Here is a 19,810-nt window from a genome sequence, read left to right on the forward strand (position 1 = left end):
TTAATCAAATCACCTTGGAATCATTACAAATCATCAATATGCAGCAGCTTGTCCGTACTTTCGAGGATCACTCATACCATATATTATATCCTTGTGCTCCATAACAGCTTGAACAGCACTCAATGGCCACTGTCTAGGATTTAATCGAAGCACATTATGTCTGTACTTTTTGATTCTCGATGCAATCATTTTCGAAAATCCGTTTTCCAAGATCAACACATTAGGTCGCAGTTGATGGTGAGAGCGTGCGCTAGCAACCATAGACTCGATGTCGTAATGCATATCTACACGCTTTACAATAGCATCCAGAACAGCAGTAACTATTCGACTACCACCGCTTGCTCCAATCACCAATTCGAAATCACCTTGTTTGTTGCTAATAATCGTAGGAGCGGCAGAAGAGACGGGACGCTTGTACGGTTCAATATAGTTCCATGGAGATGGAGTCAAATTAAATGCATTTGAAGACCCTGGAATAGAGAAATCATCCATTTCATCATTAAAAACCATTCCAGTAACAGGATCCATCAACTGCGACCCAAAGTACAAATTCACGGTGGATGTAAGAGAAACCGCATAACCTTCATCATCCTTGACAGCAATGTGTGTTGTTCCGTGGTTGACAGGAATATCGTATGAGGGATTATAATGCTCCCACGAATATGTTTTTGTCATAGAGATATTTCTACGTACGTCCGATGCAAACTTTTTCGACATCATTGTTGAAATAAGAGGCAAATTTTCTTGAATAAAGTCCGGGTCACCAAACTGGGTGCGTCCAGAAGACAACCATTTCATCGCCTCAACCTGCAAGTGTAATCTTTTTGTAAAAGATAAAGAAGAAGAATCCATGGGGAATCCATCTAATATATTTAGTCCTTCAATTAAAGCTGGCCCACTGGTCGGAAGAGGACATGTGAGAACATCATGGCCCCTATAGGTTGTCTCAATGGCATCAGATACCACTGGAAAATATTGTTCAAAATCTTCCTTCATTATAATGCCTCCACGTTCCTGGATAAAGGCAACCATCAAATCAGCTAAAGAGCCTTTATAAAACGGTTCAACACCTTCCTTGGCGATAATCTCCAAGGTTTTTGAAAAGGCAGGACGACGCATTATATCACCAGCCTTTAATAACCTTCCATAAGGAGCAATAACAGAAGCCCAAACTGGGTCATTAATCAGGTCTTTAGTAGTATCATCCAGCAAGCAGTGTTCCATTGCCGGTGTTACTGTAAATCCTTCCCTTGCAAGCTTGATACTTGGTTCGACAATTTTGAGCCACTCAAGCTGTCCATAATGATCCCATGCATGATATAAACCGGCTAATTCGCCGGGAACGCCAATGGATAGAGCCCCAACCCGGGCTAGCATAGGGTTTCCGTCAAACATATGCTTGGAGGCATTAGCGGGAGCCATTTCACGAAAATTAATGGAGCGAGCTGTATCATTTGGCAGTCGAATAAGCATAAAACCTCCTCCACCTAGACCGCTAGAACAAAAATTTACAGTACCAATACAAAGAGTAGAAGCCACCGCCGCATCCACCGCATTCCCGCCCATTGCTAGGATGTCTATGCCAATGTTAGAGCATCCAACGACTTCTGTCGCGACAGCGCCTGACTTTCCTTTAACTTTATGTCCTGTAAATTGACCCGGGGGATGAAGAGGAGGGTTAAATGCATAAAGGAATACGAGCAGAGCTAAGATCCCAGTTCCGAATATTAGCAGTGCGACATGACGTATCTTAAATCGAAAATATCGATTTTGACGAGCGCGATGTATTTCTTCCCAGTCAGAGTCATGTTGGTTTGTCAAATACGAACTCCAGTCATTCAGCAACGGAGTTGTAATTGACAAATTAGACATATTAAGTAGAGAATGATCCGTTGTTTACTAAAGATCTGAACGAAGAATAAAGACAATATGAAATGAAATAAACAAAGATATTAGGAAGTAGAAAGATTGTCAAGCGGCAAGAAAAGGTTTCAATGACTTTCCGAACACTGATTTGGCTCAGAGAGAGATTGTCGCGCGTTTAGGATTTCAGATTGAGTTTTCTACTGAATCCTACAACGTTGAAGGACCCCGAAAAATGAATCACGAGAAACGAGACCTTTTCCTTTATGGGAACCTAACTTGCTATTCTATTGTGACCGATTAGATCCTGAGCAATTCAGGTCTAACAAAAAATTCACGAAGCCTTTCACCGTCCAAACGCTCAAAGACTAACAAAACAATTTGAAGAATTTATATAAGAAAAGACTGTTTAAACACTTATAAGTCTCAGCAAATCAATGGAATGATTAGGAAGAGCTTTGCGAGAAGAGTGAGGTCTGTACTTAACACTGTAATGCGTACGGATGCACTTTGTTCATTCCTCCTGCTACACGCGACAACAGCAAAAGAGGAGATACCATTCTATCTCCAAACAGTAGTGAGTATTCTCAAGGAGTAATATAGACTAGTTCTTTTGGAAGCTGTAATATTAGTTATTGGCTTTTTGGCTATCATTTTGGTTTCTTTTGTGAAATAAAAGTTTGAAGGAGGGAACGCGTCCTTGTTACACTGAAAGACCCGTGGTTGAAAGAAAAAGCTACTTTTATAGACTAACAAACTCTTGATTGTGTGTTGTTATTTGGAGTTCTTTACAAATAAGCAAAATATAGAAAACTGGATCTTTTACCCAGTTCTCTTTCGTCGTCGAGCTACATCATTTATTTTTTTTTTTTAGAAAAAGTGGGATACCTTATTGTTGATTATTGAAATGTCAGAAGCTCATTTGGTAGATGGTGAAGCCTTGCAATTCCGCAACTTGAAATATGCAGACCTTGGACCAGTTACGGCTCTGAACCTTCGTGCTTTTCAGGACAGTGACACATGGCAATGGAGATTTCGCGGTGTCTCCCCTTCAGGTTTGGTAGCGATTACAAAGCATTTTGGCAGAAAAGCTTATTTCGATCCTCATGTAAAATGCAAGGTAGCATATACTTCGTCCCGTCCTTACCTTGGCTTTTTGGCTTATGAGCAGTTTCCTCATACTTCTTCGCAGCTCTCTTATTATCAAAAATTGATGAATTGGGTGAATTCTCTTTATGAGCGATTTCTTTATTGGTGGTACGATGCTGGCGCTGTCAAACGTCGCATGCAGTACAATGAGGTCCAATATGGAACTGCGCTTTACAAAACCGGTTTATTTAATCATCCTGGTGGCTTTTTACACGTTCACTTGGTTGCCGTTGATCCGGAAATCCAGAAAAGGGGGATTGGAAAGGCTTTACTGAACATTGTCCATAATGATGCCGATATGCATCGTCTTCCTTCCTTCTTGGTTGCTAGTACGATCGGTTTTGGTATGTATGAACATTTAGGCTATCGTACAGCTGTTACTACTGAACTTCGTGATGACGAAACTGGTGAAATCGTTAAAATCAGTTCATGCATGATAAGAGATGCCAAGAAGGAATAGACATGTAACCTACTGGTAATAATACTTTCCATATCATGCTGCATCACCTTAATCTTCCTTTAGATACTTGATGCTTTGATAGTTCCCTTTCTTCTGGTCCCTAAATACCATTTCCGCATACGAAAAATGTTCCTTATAAATTGCTGATGTTTCTGTCTCATTATTCTAAAATATAAAAATACTACACTACTAATACCTAATGGTTATCTGGAAAAATAACAAAACAAAAAATCACTTCTCAACAAAATACTACAACGTATTGTTTATGACTGTTAATAATTAAAAAAACATACCGAGCATTTTACTTAAGTGAGATATGGGTGCATTTACTATTTCTTTGTGGTTGGAACAAACTCTTGCATATCTCTAACAAAAGATAATAATCAGATATCACCAAAAATAAAAAAAAAAGCTTACTAATTTTTCTTTTGTTTTCTTGCAAGAATTCGAAACATATCTATTTATTTATATGAGTAGTATATTACAAGTGCATGCGCCAAGTATTACCTTTTCACACTCTCCTTTTTTTCTTTTTCAAATAACAAGCTTTCCAATAAGATATATAATTATAATTAATATACATACGTTTCCAGTTCGAAACATTATTAAACGTTATTAACAGAAATGATAGTAATGTTAATGAGGAACTCGCAATGATCAAATACTCTTCACAAATAAGAGTTCCCGAAATTTCAGTAATCCATGTTCAAAACTCGCGTTCAAGGCTAAGTTTTCTTTACTTTTACCAAACGGAGCAATCATTCGAAAATGCTTTTTCAACAACTTCTTTGTTACGAGCATCTTCATCTTCAGATTGATTCGCTTTATAATGCCTTCGAAGGACTGCGCTGCTCAAAGATGCTTTCTGCCTCCGCTCCCATAAGAGGTCTCTCCTTAAACTCTCCGAAATTTCCGAGTTTAGTAGTTTTGCCCGGTTAGCGTTTTTATGAGAAATTTCATAAACCCTTGGTTCTGATGACTGGGAAGCCGTATCACTTAAATAACTAGAGTGTGACATGTCAAACTTGGCTTCGTGGACATCGATATTGTCTGCGTTAAAATTCAAAACTGGTGAAGGTGACGGCAGGCCTACTTTCGGCTCGTCGTTATGCCCACTTTGTGGTCTATCCTCTTTCGACAAAAGCAATGATAAAGCACTATTTCGATAAGAAGAAGTATGATGAGGTGTAGGAGAGCGCTTAAAAAAGAAAGGAGGAGTATTGGCTTCTTCATCTTCCGACACCCATGCATCTTCATCGTCACTCTTTGCAGTAATATTTCCACTTTCGTCAGTACACCTTGTTTTATACTTAGAAGCACCAGAATATCTTGTAGAAATAGCTTCATCATCCGTTGTAGAAACCATAGAAGAAGACTGTGAGTGGTTTTTGTCAGAATAGGCACCTCTAAGATAAAAAAAGGGATGATGTTTCTTTACATCAGGTATTTGCTTTAAAAATCCGGCATTATGATCTTGAAGTGCAGGCTTTGTCTTGTTGGATGATGAAGGAGTTGTTTTTGAAATGCTTGGGTTAAATCCATGAATAACGCTAGTTGATTTACTGGGTGTCACAGTTACTTTAGCAATTTTTTCTCGTTCAGCTTCCTTGGCTCTAGCAGCCGCGACGACAGAATCGCTAATTGATTTAGCCTTTGACTTGACTCTGGAAGAGGGAACAGGTTTTGAAATGCTTTCTTTTGTTGTATATTCGTTTTGCAAAATAGAAGCAGAAGGAATCATTTTACCAGAACATGCATCGTTTTGACGTTCTGGCATGGAAGAAGTAGAATACGGTTCACTAACAGTTATAGTCAAAGTCGGTCGCTTTTGACGGTTTGAAGATTCATTCGGTGGTTCTTGGTGGTAATCGGACGTTTGGTAAGCAGACGAAGAATCTTTTTCTGAACGTTTCTCAAACGACTTCTCAAGGGGCTTCTCTAAAGGAGAAAATGATGAGATAAGTTGATTAAATGTATCCGAAGAAAGTAGACGGGAACTGGGACGTCTGGTGTGTGGGCGTATGCAAGAAGTTGAGTTCGATGAATCTTTTGGATTAGCTCGCACGGAAGATTCCTGGCTTCCGGAATTAGTAGTTGAATTTAGACGGATAGTGTCAGATTTGCTATTAGGGGAGTAAATAGAGGCACCAGCATCGGAATCTGCAGATGAAGCTATAGAATCACAACTGCTAGAAAGATCTGGGAGAGAATATTCCATGCATTCATTGGAGTTTGCGCCATGGTCAGTCATGACGGCTTCACGATACCAAAGCCGCCATGAAAGATTTTCAAGACGACGACCATTTTCGAGATTTTCGGCGCATTTGGTGAAGACTAAAAACAGATATAAGTTAATATAGAGCATCTGTTAAAAACATTACCATTCCACATGCAGCTCAAATTGTCTGCGGTCAGAGTTCCTAATTTCGCAATATTTTCTGTCTCCAAGGATAGCATTGGATTCGAACAGAGTACTTTTTTCGTCATATTGTATAGTAAAGGAGGAGAATAATCTTATGTGAAGCAATAAAGGGAAGAATACTAGTAAAGGTGAAAAGATATAAGTAAGAATAGGCCAATGAACGAAAAATGATTAAAAATGAAAAGACGTAAAAATGGTACAGAAAAGAGAGCGTTCTAATTTTAAATAAAACTGTGGTGAAACTCAGATAGGAAACTTGACGATTGCTTGATGATTACCAACTGAGTTATTATTCGGTATCCAAACTTTCGAGATTAATAAAAATATGGGTTTCCAATGTAGTCAGCCAAAGTCACAAAAAATACTAAAAGCGATGAAGCATATAAAGAAAAATCACGGCATAGGTTCGCTTTTCTCGCATGCGCGTGTACAAAAAGCTCCACGGCCGATTCAAAAGTGCCGATTTACAAAATGAATGTGCAACGTGCTAATGATTTTAAAAAAGCTTTAGAACGCACAATAAAAGAAAAGCTCGTTCTAAAAGATGATGTCCCAAAAAATGCAATGGTAAATTGAAGAATACAATCGTTCTGACAGCAAAAAGATCGTTAAATTCAACTTTTACGTCGAACTTAACGACAAACAGCCTACTTAGCTCAAAAAATAAATGCTTTTAGCAAATTCTCTGAAATTTAGCGCTTGGTTCTTTGTCCGTTGTCGGCATCCTGAGGGTATATCTATAAAACACTAAACAAACATGTTTACTTCATATCGTTAGATTGCGTTATCCCTTCGGCTAAGAAAACATTCCCGTTCCAGCAAGGTGTAGAAATTATATTGATTAAAAACGGCATTTTAGAGAAAGTGTCTTAGAAGGAATTTTCTGAATATGTTTCGCGGAGATTTTTTTCAATTAAAAACACAAAGAAGCCCGGCGTTGAAGGTAATGATTCATTAAAATCGATGATGAAAAACTGTTCAACTGATTCGCTTTGTTTGTTTACATAATAATGTGTCATAGACAAAGGGCTGAAATTTTGTATTTGTATTAGCTGGGTGAATGCCTTTCTTTCTAATATTTTTTAATAAAGCTTTAAAAAATAACAATTAAAATAGAAATGGAAGATATGTAGAAACGGTATGTGAGAGCTGATTGCTTCCGGCTATTTTCTTGGTTAGCGAAGCTCATGTGAAATGAATATATTCTTTGTTTCTAGAAAAAAAAGGTAGGAATTTTTTTGTTACTTTTATTGAATTTTATAGATAAAATCAATTGCTCCTTATAACTAGAATGGAATCCTTTGATTTTAAAGGAAATATATTCGTTAGCATACAGTGCGTAGGCTCAGAACCATTGAATCTGGTTGACTAATGTGTTTCTACCGCTATACCTAAACGAAAACATCAGTTTCTGTCCGACCAGTGTAGTTACATCTGAGGGCCTTGTTGGGGATCCAGGCCGCTGTAGACTTTTCTCTGATTATATCTTTGTTTTTCACAATAGTCTCCTTATTATTGTCTACGGCAACTGATATACTTTATTTATACATTTTGCAGCTTTAGTTTCAATGTTATTCATTTCCAAACTATCAAAGAGTTTTTTTTTGAGTCAACCGAACACCTCATTTAAGCCATCCACGTATCATTCTTAATTGTACTCATCGTCTTTAGAACCGGCAACAATTATGTCGTTTACCTTCAAAACCATTCTGCAAAGTTGAGTCGCCAAAAGTAATTGCTGCTTCTTGCCAATAAGGGGGTCAATAACGAATTGCTCCCTCATGTTATTGTTTCCTGTATGAAGACAATCGATACCCAAATGAGAGTTGTTTTCTTTAACATGACGTGCTTTAACCGCGGTCAAGGCTTCGATAGAGGATAAACCACTATTTTCAGCCAGGGCCAAAGGAACAGTATCCAAAGCATCTGCAAAAGCACGCATAGAATATTGATCAATGCCAGGAATTTTTTCTGCTTCCTGATTGACTGCCAAGGAACATGAGACTTCTGCAGCACCACCTCCATACACAACGCGGTTATCACGAATCAAGTTACGTACAACGCACAAAGCATCATGAAGAGCGCGTTTCGCTTCGTCAACAATCATCTTATTACTACCACGCACAAAAATGGTCACAGCACGAGTATTCGCACACTGTTCGATTACTAAAATCTTATCACGAGTAGTGCCAAAAGCAACTTCACGAACCAAACCGGCCTTACCGAGCTTTTCAGTAGAAAGATCTTCGAAGCGAGGAACAATACGTCCATTAGTAGCAATGGCAATTAACTCAATCTCTGGTCCACCCACCCAACGTACGGCAGGAAGATCATTCTGCAAAAGTAAATGATTAGCTTCATCATCGAATCCCCACTGACAAATAACAAGATTTGCTCCAGCATCTTTCACGTGTTTGATCATATCTTCGAACTTTTCTTTCTCATATTTCTGTAGAGCTTCAAACTCACTGACCGATGTGATGTCCAACTTATGTTTGGTCTTGGGCTTGGGAGGCTCAAAAGGACATGTTAAAATAGCAAGTTTTGCATCCTCTATACGATGGGGCATTTGAGGGTGAGACATATCCTTATCGACGACAACACCTTTGACAAGTGTAGTATCATCCACAGAAGCGCCAACCTTTCCGTCTACTTTAATCAACTCAAAATCCACATCTTTACGCTCAAAATCAGCAACAGAAAGGACCGCATCGACGGCAATTCTGGCAAAGTGATCGTGGGCTTTCGATATCACTTTACTTCCTAAACTAGTCTTTGCAGCACGGAACAAATTTGTGGTATCCAATTTATCAAAGTTAACAACGTCGGATATTGAATCCAAATGCTTAACAGAATGTTGGCAAGCTCTTTCGAATCCATCAGCAATTCGAATAGGATGAATACCTTTGTCAATAAGAACCTCAGCTTGCTCTAACAAGGCACCAGCCAACACTACAACACCAGTGGTACCGTCACCGATTTCGTTATCCTGAGATTTTGATAACTGAACCAATAACTTGGCGATTTGGTGCTCAACTTCCATTTGGTCCAAAATAGTAGCACCATCGTTCGTGACTGTAATATCTCCATCCGGGGAAATCAAAATTTTATCCAAACCACGAGGTCCCAAAGATGTACGGACAATATTGGCAACAGTTTTGGTAGCAAGGATGTGACTTTTGACGGCATCAATCCCGTGCAATCTTTTCTTCTTCTCCTGATCGCGAACTAAAATAAAGGGATTTCCCTGGTCATCGCGGACCATAACAGCATTGTCTAAGTTTGACATGATTCTTTAATATACAAACAATCCTTTTTAGCGGTTCTTTGAGTCCACTTTAGGATACACGTTTCCTTTCACTTTCTGCTTTGCTTTGACTCTCCACAGAAGGTGCTCAAATTAAACCACGCTAAAATTAACGGGATTTTCTATTTCAAGGATTTAATAAACGTCCTTAAGATGATAATTGAATTCGCAGAAAGCAAATGTGGTAGTGGTGAAGTTTGAACTTCGTCTTCATCGTCCCAGTTACTATGTGAGCAGAACTCAGTAAATAGCGTATATGATTGTACTTCGCTAAACCAATGGTTGAGGGACGGAATCCTATCCAAAAAGTGAAAGTGAATTCCTTAAAAAATGAAAAATAAAAATTAGTGATCTAACGTAAAAATGTGTGCTGAAGCCGCTAAGGAATCCGCCCTTCGTATCTTAGTTATACAATAATATCATGCTTGAGGAGAAATGTGATTTCAAATGTGCAATGTAAGTAAGGACTTTAAAAAGTAATTAGATATCATTAACTACCTACAAAGTCTGAAGCCACATCCTCTTGATATTTCATCTATACAAGTTAATATGGTTTTTTTTTCTTAATGCGTACACACTGTTGTTTACTTGTGTGATGTAACGTCGTTGCGTAAACAAGAGTTTGTATAGAATACAATAGTATGTTAAATGCGTAACACAGTGCAACACAAACTAGCGAGCGTCATGGAAAGCTAGACATGGCATCTAAGACGTTTCCAACAACCAAAACTTAGGCAATGGAAGTAAAACCAGAAATCGATTATTCCAACAAGTTTGACGAATTAAAAAAGGATCTAGGTGCCGTTAGCACTGTAGATATTGTAAGGGATTGAAGAGAATATTGCTTTTTTCTTGTTTATTAACAGAATGTTTAGGACAGTTCCTTGGAAAAGCTTCTAATCTTTGAAAAACAAGTGCGTCAAGCTTCGGACGCAATCACTAATACTAAAGTATTATGTTTCATTGCGGATCTTTTATACCATGCTCGCGATTTCCATGGCCTGAATGAGCAGCTGGTAAACCTGTCTAAAAAGCATGGCCAGCTAAAGCAGTCAATGACGAGTCTTGTTCAACATGTAATGAATTATTTGCCCACTATTGAAGACCTAAAGATTAAAATAGACTTGATTGAGACTTTACGAACAATCACAGATGGAAAAATTTATGTAGAAGTCGAAAGAGCTCGTCTCACTCAGCTTTTGTCACAGATCAAAGAAGAGCATGGTGATATCAAGGCTGCGCAGGAAATTTTATGTAATGAACCCGTCGAAACATACGGCTCTCTAGACCAGAAAGAAAAGGTTGGTTTTATACTCGACCAAGTGCGACTGTTCCTATTACGTTCTGATTATTATATGGCATCTACTTTCACTAAAAAGATCAACATAAAATTTTTCGAAAAAGAAGAAGTTCAATCACTGAAACTCAAATACTATGAACAAAAAATTCGTATTGGGTTGCACGACGATGCTTATCTTGATGTTTGCAAATACTACCGTGCCGTCTATGATACTGCTGTTGTTCAAGAGGACCCAGAAAAATGGAAGGAGATTTTAGAGAACGTCGTCTGTTTTGTCTTATTGAGCCCCTATGACAACGAGCAAGCCGACTTGCTTCATCGTATTAACGCCGATCATAAACTGAATTCTCTTCCTTTGCTTCAACAATTGGTGAAGTGTTTTACAGTTAATGAATTAATGCGTTGGCCTAAAATCTCCGAAATTTACGGTTCTGTTTTGAGAAACACTCCTGTTTTCGCCGAAAATGACGAAAAGGGCGAGAAACGCTGGTCTGAATTGCGCAAGCGTGTTATTGAACACAATATACGTACAATTGCCAAATACTACGCTTGTATCGAATGTGATCGTTTAGGTGTTCTTTTGGACATGAGTCCCGAGGAAACCGAATTATTTTTGTCTGATCTCATCACCAAACATCAATTTTATGCTCGTATTGATCGTCCTGCCCAAGTAATCACGTTTAAGAAACCTAAGAATGTTCATGAGCAACTTAACGAATGGGGTTCCAATATTTCTGCTCTCCTTCAAAAACTAGAGAAGACTAGGCAGTTGATCTTAAAAGAGGAAATGATGCATTCGATACAGCAGGCTGTTGCCAAATAAGCGTTTAAACAGAAAAGACGAAATGAAGTTTGGCTCGTGCCTTTATGTATAATGACAAAATTTCCATAATTGTTTAACGTGCGTAGAATGATTTCAATAAAATATTGTTGGATATCAACTTTGATGTTAACGATAGTATTATTGTAATTATTTATTTCTGACATTATCTAAAGAGCTTGTTAATTTGGCTTAGTTAGCAGATTTCCATTATTATCGTATTTTGCTTCAAAGAACGTGTAACTAAGTAATATATCATCTACATATTTCATATTTGGATCATCAGCAAACTCGGGATCCAAAAAGAAAAATACAGGCAAGTCAACTTTTTCGCGGGCATCCAGCTTTTGCTCTTCGAAACAAAAACAGGCAACTTTGGAAAAATACACAGCGGCTTGACCTGGTACAATGTTATAAGTAGCAACGCCAACTATGTCTTCGTCAGAACAATTTTCAGCTGTGTAAAAAGCAAGAGCTGTTTCTCCTGGTTGAACCCAAATTTCTCGTTGTTGAGGATACAACTTCCAGTGAAGATTTCCTGCAATATCTCCATTAAATGTCACTCTTATCCGTTTAGATTCCCTACGTGGAACCATTCTATCAGAATTCATACTCTCTTGATCGGTATTGACGGTTCCGCCGTATCCTGTTTTGGAACAAAACAAGCGGTAAAGAGGAACCGATGCATATGTTATACCAAGTACTAAGATAGAGAGAGCAATCAAATAATTAATAGTTGTTTGGCGTTGATATTTTAACTTCGGATTAACTCTATACCTTTGGGAATAGTATCGCTTGTTAATTAATGAACCTTTCAGTAGTCCTGAAGAAGAATTGAATGCATTTTGATTCAAACAAGATCGCGTACTGTAAGATCGTCTACCGGAAAAAGCATAGCTTGGTATTGGCTCTTCAGATAGCTGCGAAGGATCCTTGGAAGGGGAATTTAGAGAAGCAGGTTGTTCCTTAGCTTCTAAGTGCTTATGGAAATGATGTGTTGATTCCACACTTTGGGTTTTACCTTTTATGGGGAAACGGTCTCCCAAACTTGATTTTCTGGCTATTTGGTAATATAGTTTACCTTGAGACTTAGGCACGATGTGTCGACGAAGTTGAGCATCGTGATCGCACACATCAACAATTACATGGCCGTGACGCTTTAAAGGTGATCGAATTATACGGGGCCAGTTTATAGGGCTAGGATTAAGCTCAAAATCGGTCCGCAATAAATCCTGTTCATTTTGAATAGCTTTATATGTATCTAATTGACGAGCTACTCCCTTTTGTAAGACGACATAGCTAAAATTTGATAGAGAATGTGATCTTCTTCTAGCTTGTGGAACGTACATGCGAGAAAAGGAAGGAAAAAAGAAATGTTGTTTGAAGCTACAAACGTTTGCTCTCACACCGCCCTCTATTTGAACGGGACAACGATCTTCGTGGGGACAAGGAGCTAGTATTCGGGCATCTAACCGATTGTTTTCCTTGTCTTTTTCTCTGTTTAGCAAAAACGACCTAGCCCTTTTGATGGCATTAAAGCCGTGTTTTGAGCCTTGCTCAGTAAGAATTACGATACCTCCCTTGTTTAACAAAGACCAAAGCGCACGTAAATATCCAAAAAATTCCTCTTCTGAACCACATTCAAGGAGACGATTAGAAGCTATAATTAAATCGTACTTTCCTTTTTGGGAAAGCGGCAATCGACCTAAAATTTCACCATTCATGTCCCCAGAACCCTGTGAGGCAATTATATTTTGATTGACTTGTTTTATGATTTCACGAAGGAATCTGTTTTCTTCAACGACAGCTGGTGGAGTTGTTGATGGAAAGAAAGATCGACTCAAAATGGCGCCCAAGCTTGGTCCTTTTCCACAGTCCAAAACTTTCAATTGGTCGCTCGGTTTACCCTTCAAAAGACCTTTCACTTCGTAAAAGATGTGATATAAGGAAGCATACTGGTATGGCATCGTTTCTTTCAAATACGCCAAAATTTGATAATCTGTCATTGTCTTTGTAGACTCTTCTTTCCAAGGGAGAGATATTGGGGTTCTTACTTCTTCTTCCCTACGTTTGTGCGTTTTATTAGTTAGGTTTTTGATTCGACCTTTGTCAGCATTGGCTAATAGTTCATCCATATAGAGATTGAAAGCAGTATGAAGATGCAAATCACCCGATTTTTTTTGCTCTTTCAAAAGAAAGTTAAATAAAGTAGAAGATTCACGTTTCGCAGCATCACTGTCCAATTGATTCACTTGTTCAACCTGCGTGGAATAGCTTCTTGATCGAGAGTTACCCCAATTCGCTCCTGTCAGCTGCACAAGGCGCTGATTTTTACTGCAATTTTTCAATTTGATAATTGAATTTTTAGAATGACATCGAGTAAACCATCTTAAATGATACATATGAGTGTTTCATAAATAATTGAGCAAAAAATAATTAATGCTATGGAGTATAGGGATGAGCGCGTGTTCGCATACTAAATCGCATTGTTACTTCACTATAAGGTAACGCTTTTAAAAAAAATTTGGAAAGAAAATCATTTTTTGCCTTCTGTTTGGTTCTTCCTTGTTTTTTCAATAAAAAAATAAAAGAAATTGACACGTGGAAGGGATATTCGCTTTGTTTAACCAAGTGTTACACTTTGGCTCAAAAATGACAAGTCGCGTAAACAAAAGGCGGTGTCAAAAATTCAAATATGAATATTTGTCATTTTCTGTTATTCTTTTATTGAAAACTGCAAGTTTTGTATGGGTAAATTACTTTTAAACACTACCGCGTTGCCCATATCTGTTAAATTTTTTTATTTTTTTTTGGCTTGTTTGTTTACGCCATAGCATTGGTTCACCCTTGCTTCAAGCTGTACAATTGACACAATATGTTTTATTATTTTATAATTCTATACCGCAGAAGTATTCAGATGAATCACAGCGTAAATAAAAGTCATTAATTCACTTCATTAAATATTACAGTACCCAAATCAATGAATGTAAACAATAAACAAACCGGAGGAAAAACGCGTTTCTATTGTTTTTGCTTAGAAAAAATTGGCAGGAAAGAAAAAGTATGAAAAATGGATTCCTTTCATATTGCTTGAACCAATTTTCTGCGCTCGAATACGCGATCGAGTATTTTACTAAAACCAACCACATGGAGAGTATTTCTTACTAGTTACCTTACACATACTCCACTTTGAAAACTTTGCAGAAATTCTACAAACGTACGTCCAATATGGCAATGAAAAGGAAGCGCGTTTTCCATAAGTCTCAGGCAACGGCACCATTAGACGATGAAACAAATCAGCGATGCGCATTTCCAGAAATAATTGAGAATCAAGTTGATTCACAAGACATTGGAATTCCTCTCGATGGTTTAGACTATCTTGCCGCCGTAAGGTAATAACTGGCCCTTAAAAAAGTCAATCAAGAAGGAAGGCCTTCCAGTAACCTTGATTCACTGGAATATGAAAAGTAACCTTGCTAATCCAACTAGAAAAGAAGCTCAGTCTCTGAATTCCTTTAAAAGTGCAGGCATAAAATTGGAGAAACCAGAGTCCATACCGCATAAGCCTTTGTACACAGATCCAACACACTCTGTTTGCTCTCAAGAACCTCTACTGAAGGATCTCTATCACATTGTGGAGGAAAAAAACAAAAAATTAACTACTTACCCTTTGGATTTGTTGTTAGACAATTCCACATTACCTTCTACTCTACAGCAATGGAGGCATACTATAGCTAACAAGATCCCTTCGTGGCCTATTATAGCGAGCACCGACTTAGCTACTATTCTGGATATTTTTGAGAACTGTGCTTATTGGTTGGAAAATGATTCTCTTGATGTACAGGTAAGCAAGTTTCAGTTATTTATTCTTTCAAATACGCAAATTATTCTATAGGAGTTCTTTGTTAACACTCTTATAGTCTCAATGGTTATTTTGTTTTTGTTGTAAACTTCCGGATATTTTGAACGGTGAAGATATATCCACATTGAGGTCTGCTTTACGATCATTACGAAGTACACATACTACCTTCCCGTCCATTCAAACATCAGCATCTACTTTGAACGCTGTTTTGGTATTTCGTTATGGTCAGAATGATCTGCTATAGTTTTTCCTCCCTGCCATTATTGCTGAAGGAGTCGATAACAAAACCATATGTAACGTTTAGTATATTATAGATCGTAACTTTAATTATTAGTTAGTCTTTTAGTCGCACTTAATCACGTTTTATTACTATGGGTTTATTTTTTTATGGAATCATTTAACCTTTTTGTCCAGCATAGGCGATTTTTCAAATAAAAATCAAAGGAAAAAGATAATTAAACTTAATCTTTCTATAACAGCTCGATAATATTTAAAAACGTAATTTTCACATGAACAATATTTTCATATATCACTTTACCTCAGTCGTCGAAAAATAAAAAATCCATGGAAAGCCCGTCTTTGCTAGAGGTTCTTCAAGTGCAAGAAATTGATGAATTGGTCTTACCATCTATAAAATATATTTTTGCAGTAAGATTAGTTAAAAATTTCTTATACTAAGAAGTCGTAGTATTTCACACATAGACATCCTAGACAGTTGTTACGTATTTACAACTCCTTAGACGACATTCATTGTGTTTTGAAAGTTATTTTTGAATATCGAAGCCTAAAAAAATGGAATGCTACATCAGTTGAAAGGAGGTTTCAGTTAAAGCGAGTGAAATCTGTGAAAGACGCAGGAGGTCTTGTCAATACATTTCCGGAAGAAGTTAAATCGGCTGTTCAGCTAAGTCAAATAAACATTTTAGCAAAAATCTTTTTGAGCGTAAGTATTCTGTATTCGAATGTGCTCCATTCATATTAACTTTTTTTTTTTAGTACTGTCTGCCATACTTATTTTCCAAAATAAAAACATTGTCACATAGTACAAGGCTGCTAGAGTTGAGAGCAAGTTACAATGTCGAACATAATAATTCAGAAAATGAAGGTCATCAAGTCCATCCAAGTCCTTCTCTAAACTTTCGTTCGAAGATTCTACTAAAGCTGAAAAGGCTTTTGTCCATACTAAAACTTATGTTTCAATTTGGATCAAAGTTTTACAACAGTATTCGATGGGCTTATTACGTTTTATTTGCTTTGGGTACGATACCATTCTCAAATCCTGTTGATCATTTATTAAAGCAACGTCTTATTTACGATACTAAGATTCCCAATCGAACTTCCGAGAAAGCACTTCGTTTTTATACGCTTCCTTCATTTCTGGACAATTCGATGAGCATATTTTTATCTCTAGTCCAAGTCTTAGACTGGTGGCAGACAAATGACTATGCCACTCAAATCAAGAAAGGAAGAGTTGCATTTACTGAACTTGAGCCACCAGAGCTTTCAGCCGACAATACATCTTCCACAAAGAATATTTGTAAAATCTGTGGTCATAGTATTAAAAATCCAGCAGTTTTATCTACTGGCTTCGTGTTTTGCTATCCATGCATTCAGAGCTGGCTAAAAGATAATCCCTTCATATGTCCGGTTTCCAAATTGAAATTGGTCAGAAAAGAAAAATCTTTTTGGAGGATAATGGTATAATATAATGCCGAAAGGCCCATCACGTAACGAAATAAAAGGTACCTGATGTATTCAAGTTACTAATTCTTTGCAATATCGGACCAAAGTTTTTGAGTATTTTTTGTTAATTCATCACTTAATATAGTTAACGGGCTTTGTTTTACATAAATTTCATGAATCATGTCCAGTTTTCCTTGAATTCTTCTATCCATAATAAGTCCAATAAGTGATTGTTCAACAATTTCCGTAGTTACAGCAAGCTTCTCAGCTAGCAAGCTTAATTGAACAGTCGAATACGGTTGAATCATTTCCAACAAAACCTGACTTCTGATACTATACAGGATTTTATCAACGTACTGGCGAATGAATTCATCTTCCATGATATCCTGCCGGTGCTCATGTAGTACCTTTTCCACCTCTTTAATATCACGTTTTTGGTATGCTTCCACTAATTTAGTCATAGCAAAGACGTGCGGATTTTCTTTGTACGGCTGAGTCTCGGGGGAATCATAAGGATTGATTTCAGATTCGCATAGCATATTGGATAAAACAAGATATTTTAGCACCCGAATACGGTCCATAGAGCCAGCTTCATCGTAACACTTGAAGGATTCAAAAAAATTTGTTTGAGCTTCAGACCATTGTTCTTCCTGCATGTGCATCTTACCACCACATTCGCGAATAATGCCCATAATTTTAGGGTGAGGGATTGCGGTTTTAATTCTAAGAGAGCTTTGGTATAACTCTTTTAATCGTTTATTATCCTCGAGACTAGAGTACATTTGTATTTCTAGCGAATAAAGTTCCAACAAATGTGTCTCTCTATTTTGGTCTGTAACGGCGGTGTTTTCGTTCGAAAGAAGGAGATGCATTTGTCGTAAAAGAGACTTAAATTTGACATAATTCTTTTGCGAAAGGAAAAATCGGGCTACGTGCATTAACGTTTTCAGTGTTAGTCGTTCATTATTTAACTTGTGAAGAGCGTGAGTTGTAATTTCATAAAACCTTTCCAAGAATTGAGCATTTGTAGAAGACGATGCATAATCCACGATGTTATATATCGATTTTTCTGCATAATTTTTCGTAATACTCGGCCATTCTGCAAACTCAAGCAGTTTCTGATAGTGCTTTAGCATCTATGATAAAAAATAAGTTAGCAAAGAGCCGCTTTCATATGCAATGATGCATACCTCATCAAGCTGATCAGTACGAAACACAATCTTTAAAACCTGCTTTAAAGACTTAAACGCCCTATAAGGTTATTTAGCAAAAAGAGCGTAGAGATATCATAGACATTTACCATTCATCCTTTTCGGATTTGCATTTGTCGACGATCTCCAAAAATGATCTAACAGCCGCACCAGCATCATCCTCTTTTAAGGCTAGGTTGAATTTGTAAGAGCTTGTTCAACAAAATAATTATCACCAAAATAATCTACCTTTTGAATTGTAGTAAGAGTTCTCAATATCCACGTCCGGTTCGACCATCTCATCATCGTCATCCTCAAATTCGAACTCATAATCTTCATCATCCCTTCTTTTGTTAGTCCGATTATTTCAACACTGAACAGAATCCACTTACTCTAACATAAAATCGTCCGCCATTCTATAGTTACTACTTTGGAATTGGTTGGTTTCGGTATTCCTCTACTATTGATATATCATACTAGTAAAGAAGCCATAGAATGATAAGTAAATTCATGCATATTAGTAAAGACCCAAGAGAAACAATCCTCAGTTATATGTGTATGAATGGATATTTAGTAAAGTAAAGTAATATGCATATCGAAAAGCGTCATTTAGCATATGTACCCTTCAATGTTTGCAACAAAGAGGCAAGGTTGAGCGAATTAACGAGAGATTGTATGTGAGCATATAGAATCAAAGAAAATTTCTATTTCATTGTTCAAAAATCCAAAGGATCTGTACTATGCGAAAGGTAAATTGCAAACAAAACTCATTCCATTTCGCTCGACTACAGATGTTTATTAACGATACAGATAAACGTAATTATTTTTACCGATGCACGCTGCTACATCCTAAAAGTTAACAACGAACTGTATGGTTAAGGGAAATCGTGACTGTCTTTTTACACCAACGAAACGTGAGGCTCTAGTATGTAAAATATTTCTCTTCAGCCAAAGGCCCTGACATTTTCAAGAAGCAGCAGCAAAAATGACTAAGGGTACATCTTCGATGGGTAAAAGAGGCAATAAGTCTCATACCCTCTGCCGTCGTTGCGGAAAGCGTTCTTTCCACAAGCAAAAGAGCACTTGTGCTTCCTGTGGTTATCCTTCCGCTAAGACCCGCAGCTTCAACTGGGGTGCTAAGGCCAAGAGAAGAAAGACTACCGGTACTGGTCGTATGCAACATATGAAGAAGGTTCACCGTAGCTTTACCAACGGTTTCCGTAAGTGATATTCGTTTAGATGGTCGACCGTGTTCTTTTACTAATCAACTATCTAGGTACTGGCAACAAGCCCGCTACTGGATCCAAGGCTAATCCCGCTGCTTCTTCTGCTTAAATCTAGTGCATTCAGGACATTTTTCGGAAGAGGGATCCCTGTTGCGATGTACAATTTGTATTCTTTGACTGGATCCGTTTTTATTGGCAGTTTTTGGGAGAGAAATCTAATCTGTGTTCTTTTCATTTTTTTAATGTACTGTTTTTAAGTGTGTAGATACATCTGAGTAGCGGAAGTCCCGATGATAAAGTAAACAACACATTGGTGAAAGCATGAACTGAGGAAAAGTAAAAAGCAACCCCATTGCTGAGCACTTACAGGATGTAGTTTATTCCTTTATTGTATGTTATGTATTTGAGCAGATCTCCATTAGAATCACATTAATAATGTCGGGTTTGTCATTGAAAATCTGATAATTGCTTCATCTTTTTTCTTTATCTGCTTGTTTTTTTATCGTTTACTGTTAGCTTTCTTGTTTA

The 19,810-nt window shown here is 37.5% G+C and overlaps 10 protein-coding genes across 10 annotated transcripts; 5 read left to right on the forward strand and 5 right to left on the reverse strand.

Moving 5' to 3' along the window:
- Positions 1-33: 33 nt before the first annotated feature.
- Positions 34-1,872, reverse strand: SPOG_00586 (gamma-glutamyltranspeptidase Ggt2; the record flags this gene model as incomplete). The annotated part of the gene is made up of 2 exons (XM_013168761.1): positions 34-1,487; positions 1,518-1,872. The coding sequence occupies 2 exons, from the start codon at positions 1,870-1,872 to the stop codon at positions 34-36; spliced, it is 1,809 nt and encodes a 602-aa protein (XP_013024215.1).
- SPOG_00585 (N-acetyltransferase) lies at positions 1,026-4,065 on the forward strand. Its single transcript, XM_013168760.1, has one exon. The coding sequence runs from the start codon at positions 2,771-2,773 to the stop codon at positions 3,470-3,472; it is 702 nt and encodes a 233-aa protein (XP_013024214.1). The 5' UTR covers positions 1,026-2,770; the 3' UTR covers positions 3,473-4,065.
- On the reverse strand, positions 3,815-6,608 carry SPOG_00584 (DUF1752 family protein). Its single transcript, XM_013168759.1, has 2 exons — positions 5,854-6,608; positions 3,815-5,806 (listed from the first exon to the last, which is right to left on the reverse strand). Exons 1-2 carry the CDS (start codon positions 5,957-5,959, stop codon positions 4,215-4,217), a joined length of 1,698 nt encoding a protein of 565 aa, XP_013024213.1. The 5' UTR covers positions 5,960-6,608; the 3' UTR covers positions 3,815-4,214.
- Positions 6,609-7,123: 515 nt separating this feature from the next.
- On the reverse strand, positions 7,124-9,441 carry SPOG_00583 (chaperonin-containing T-complex epsilon subunit Cct5). Its single transcript, XM_013168758.1, has one exon. It carries the CDS (start codon positions 9,181-9,183, stop codon positions 7,543-7,545), a length of 1,641 nt encoding a protein of 546 aa, XP_013024212.1. The 5' UTR covers positions 9,184-9,441; the 3' UTR covers positions 7,124-7,542.
- A 484-nt stretch (positions 9,442-9,925) lies between these two features.
- On the forward strand, positions 9,926-11,512 carry SPOG_00582 (19S proteasome regulatory subunit Rpn502). Its single transcript, XM_013168757.1, has 2 exons — positions 9,926-10,022; positions 10,077-11,512. Exons 1-2 carry the CDS (start codon positions 9,939-9,941, stop codon positions 11,322-11,324), a joined length of 1,332 nt encoding a protein of 443 aa, XP_013024211.1. The 5' UTR covers positions 9,926-9,938; the 3' UTR covers positions 11,325-11,512.
- Positions 11,513-11,576: 64 nt separating this feature from the next.
- On the reverse strand, positions 11,577-13,723 carry SPOG_00581 (fusion cytochrome c oxidase assembly protein; the record flags this gene model as incomplete). Its single annotated transcript, XM_013168756.1, has 3 exons — positions 11,577-11,580; positions 11,613-11,751; positions 11,935-13,723. The coding sequence occupies 3 exons, from the start codon at positions 13,721-13,723 to the stop codon at positions 11,577-11,579; spliced, it is 1,932 nt and encodes a 643-aa protein (XP_013024210.1).
- A 641-nt stretch (positions 13,724-14,364) lies between these two features.
- On the forward strand, positions 14,365-15,629 carry SPOG_00580 (SMN family protein Yip12). The gene is made up of 3 exons (XM_013168755.1): positions 14,365-14,713; positions 14,811-15,165; positions 15,242-15,629. Exons 1-3 carry the CDS (start codon positions 14,550-14,552, stop codon positions 15,425-15,427), a joined length of 705 nt encoding a protein of 234 aa, XP_013024209.1. The 5' UTR covers positions 14,365-14,549; the 3' UTR covers positions 15,428-15,629.
- A 69-nt stretch (positions 15,630-15,698) lies between these two features.
- SPOG_00579 (ubiquitin-protein ligase E3) lies at positions 15,699-17,060 on the forward strand. Its single transcript, XM_013168754.1, has 3 exons — positions 15,699-15,831; positions 15,872-16,126; positions 16,180-17,060. The coding sequence occupies exons 1-3, from the start codon at positions 15,748-15,750 to the stop codon at positions 16,885-16,887; spliced, it is 1,047 nt and encodes a 348-aa protein (XP_013024208.1). The 5' UTR covers positions 15,699-15,747; the 3' UTR covers positions 16,888-17,060.
- SPOG_00578 (COP9/signalosome complex subunit Csn2) lies at positions 16,383-18,823 on the reverse strand. Its single transcript, XM_013168753.1, has 5 exons — positions 18,449-18,823; positions 18,306-18,400; positions 18,167-18,248; positions 18,057-18,117; positions 16,383-18,002 (listed from the first exon to the last, which is right to left on the reverse strand). The coding sequence occupies exons 1-5, from the start codon at positions 18,469-18,471 to the stop codon at positions 16,947-16,949; spliced, it is 1,317 nt and encodes a 438-aa protein (XP_013024207.1). The 5' UTR covers positions 18,472-18,823; the 3' UTR covers positions 16,383-16,946.
- Positions 18,824-18,968: 145 nt separating this feature from the next.
- On the forward strand, positions 18,969-19,634 carry SPOG_00577 (60S ribosomal protein L37). The gene is made up of 2 exons (XM_013168752.1): positions 18,969-19,276; positions 19,333-19,634. Exons 1-2 carry the CDS (start codon positions 19,042-19,044, stop codon positions 19,389-19,391), a joined length of 294 nt encoding a protein of 97 aa, XP_013024206.1. The 5' UTR covers positions 18,969-19,041; the 3' UTR covers positions 19,392-19,634.
- The last annotated feature ends 176 nt before the right edge of the window (positions 19,635-19,810 follow it).

The sequence above is a fragment of the Schizosaccharomyces cryophilus genome (assembly GCF_000004155.1).
Source record: "Schizosaccharomyces cryophilus OY26 unplaced genomic scaffold supercont4.5, whole genome shotgun sequence".
In the NCBI taxonomy this organism is placed as follows: Eukaryota; Fungi; Ascomycota; class Schizosaccharomycetes; order Schizosaccharomycetales; family Schizosaccharomycetaceae; genus Schizosaccharomyces; species Schizosaccharomyces cryophilus.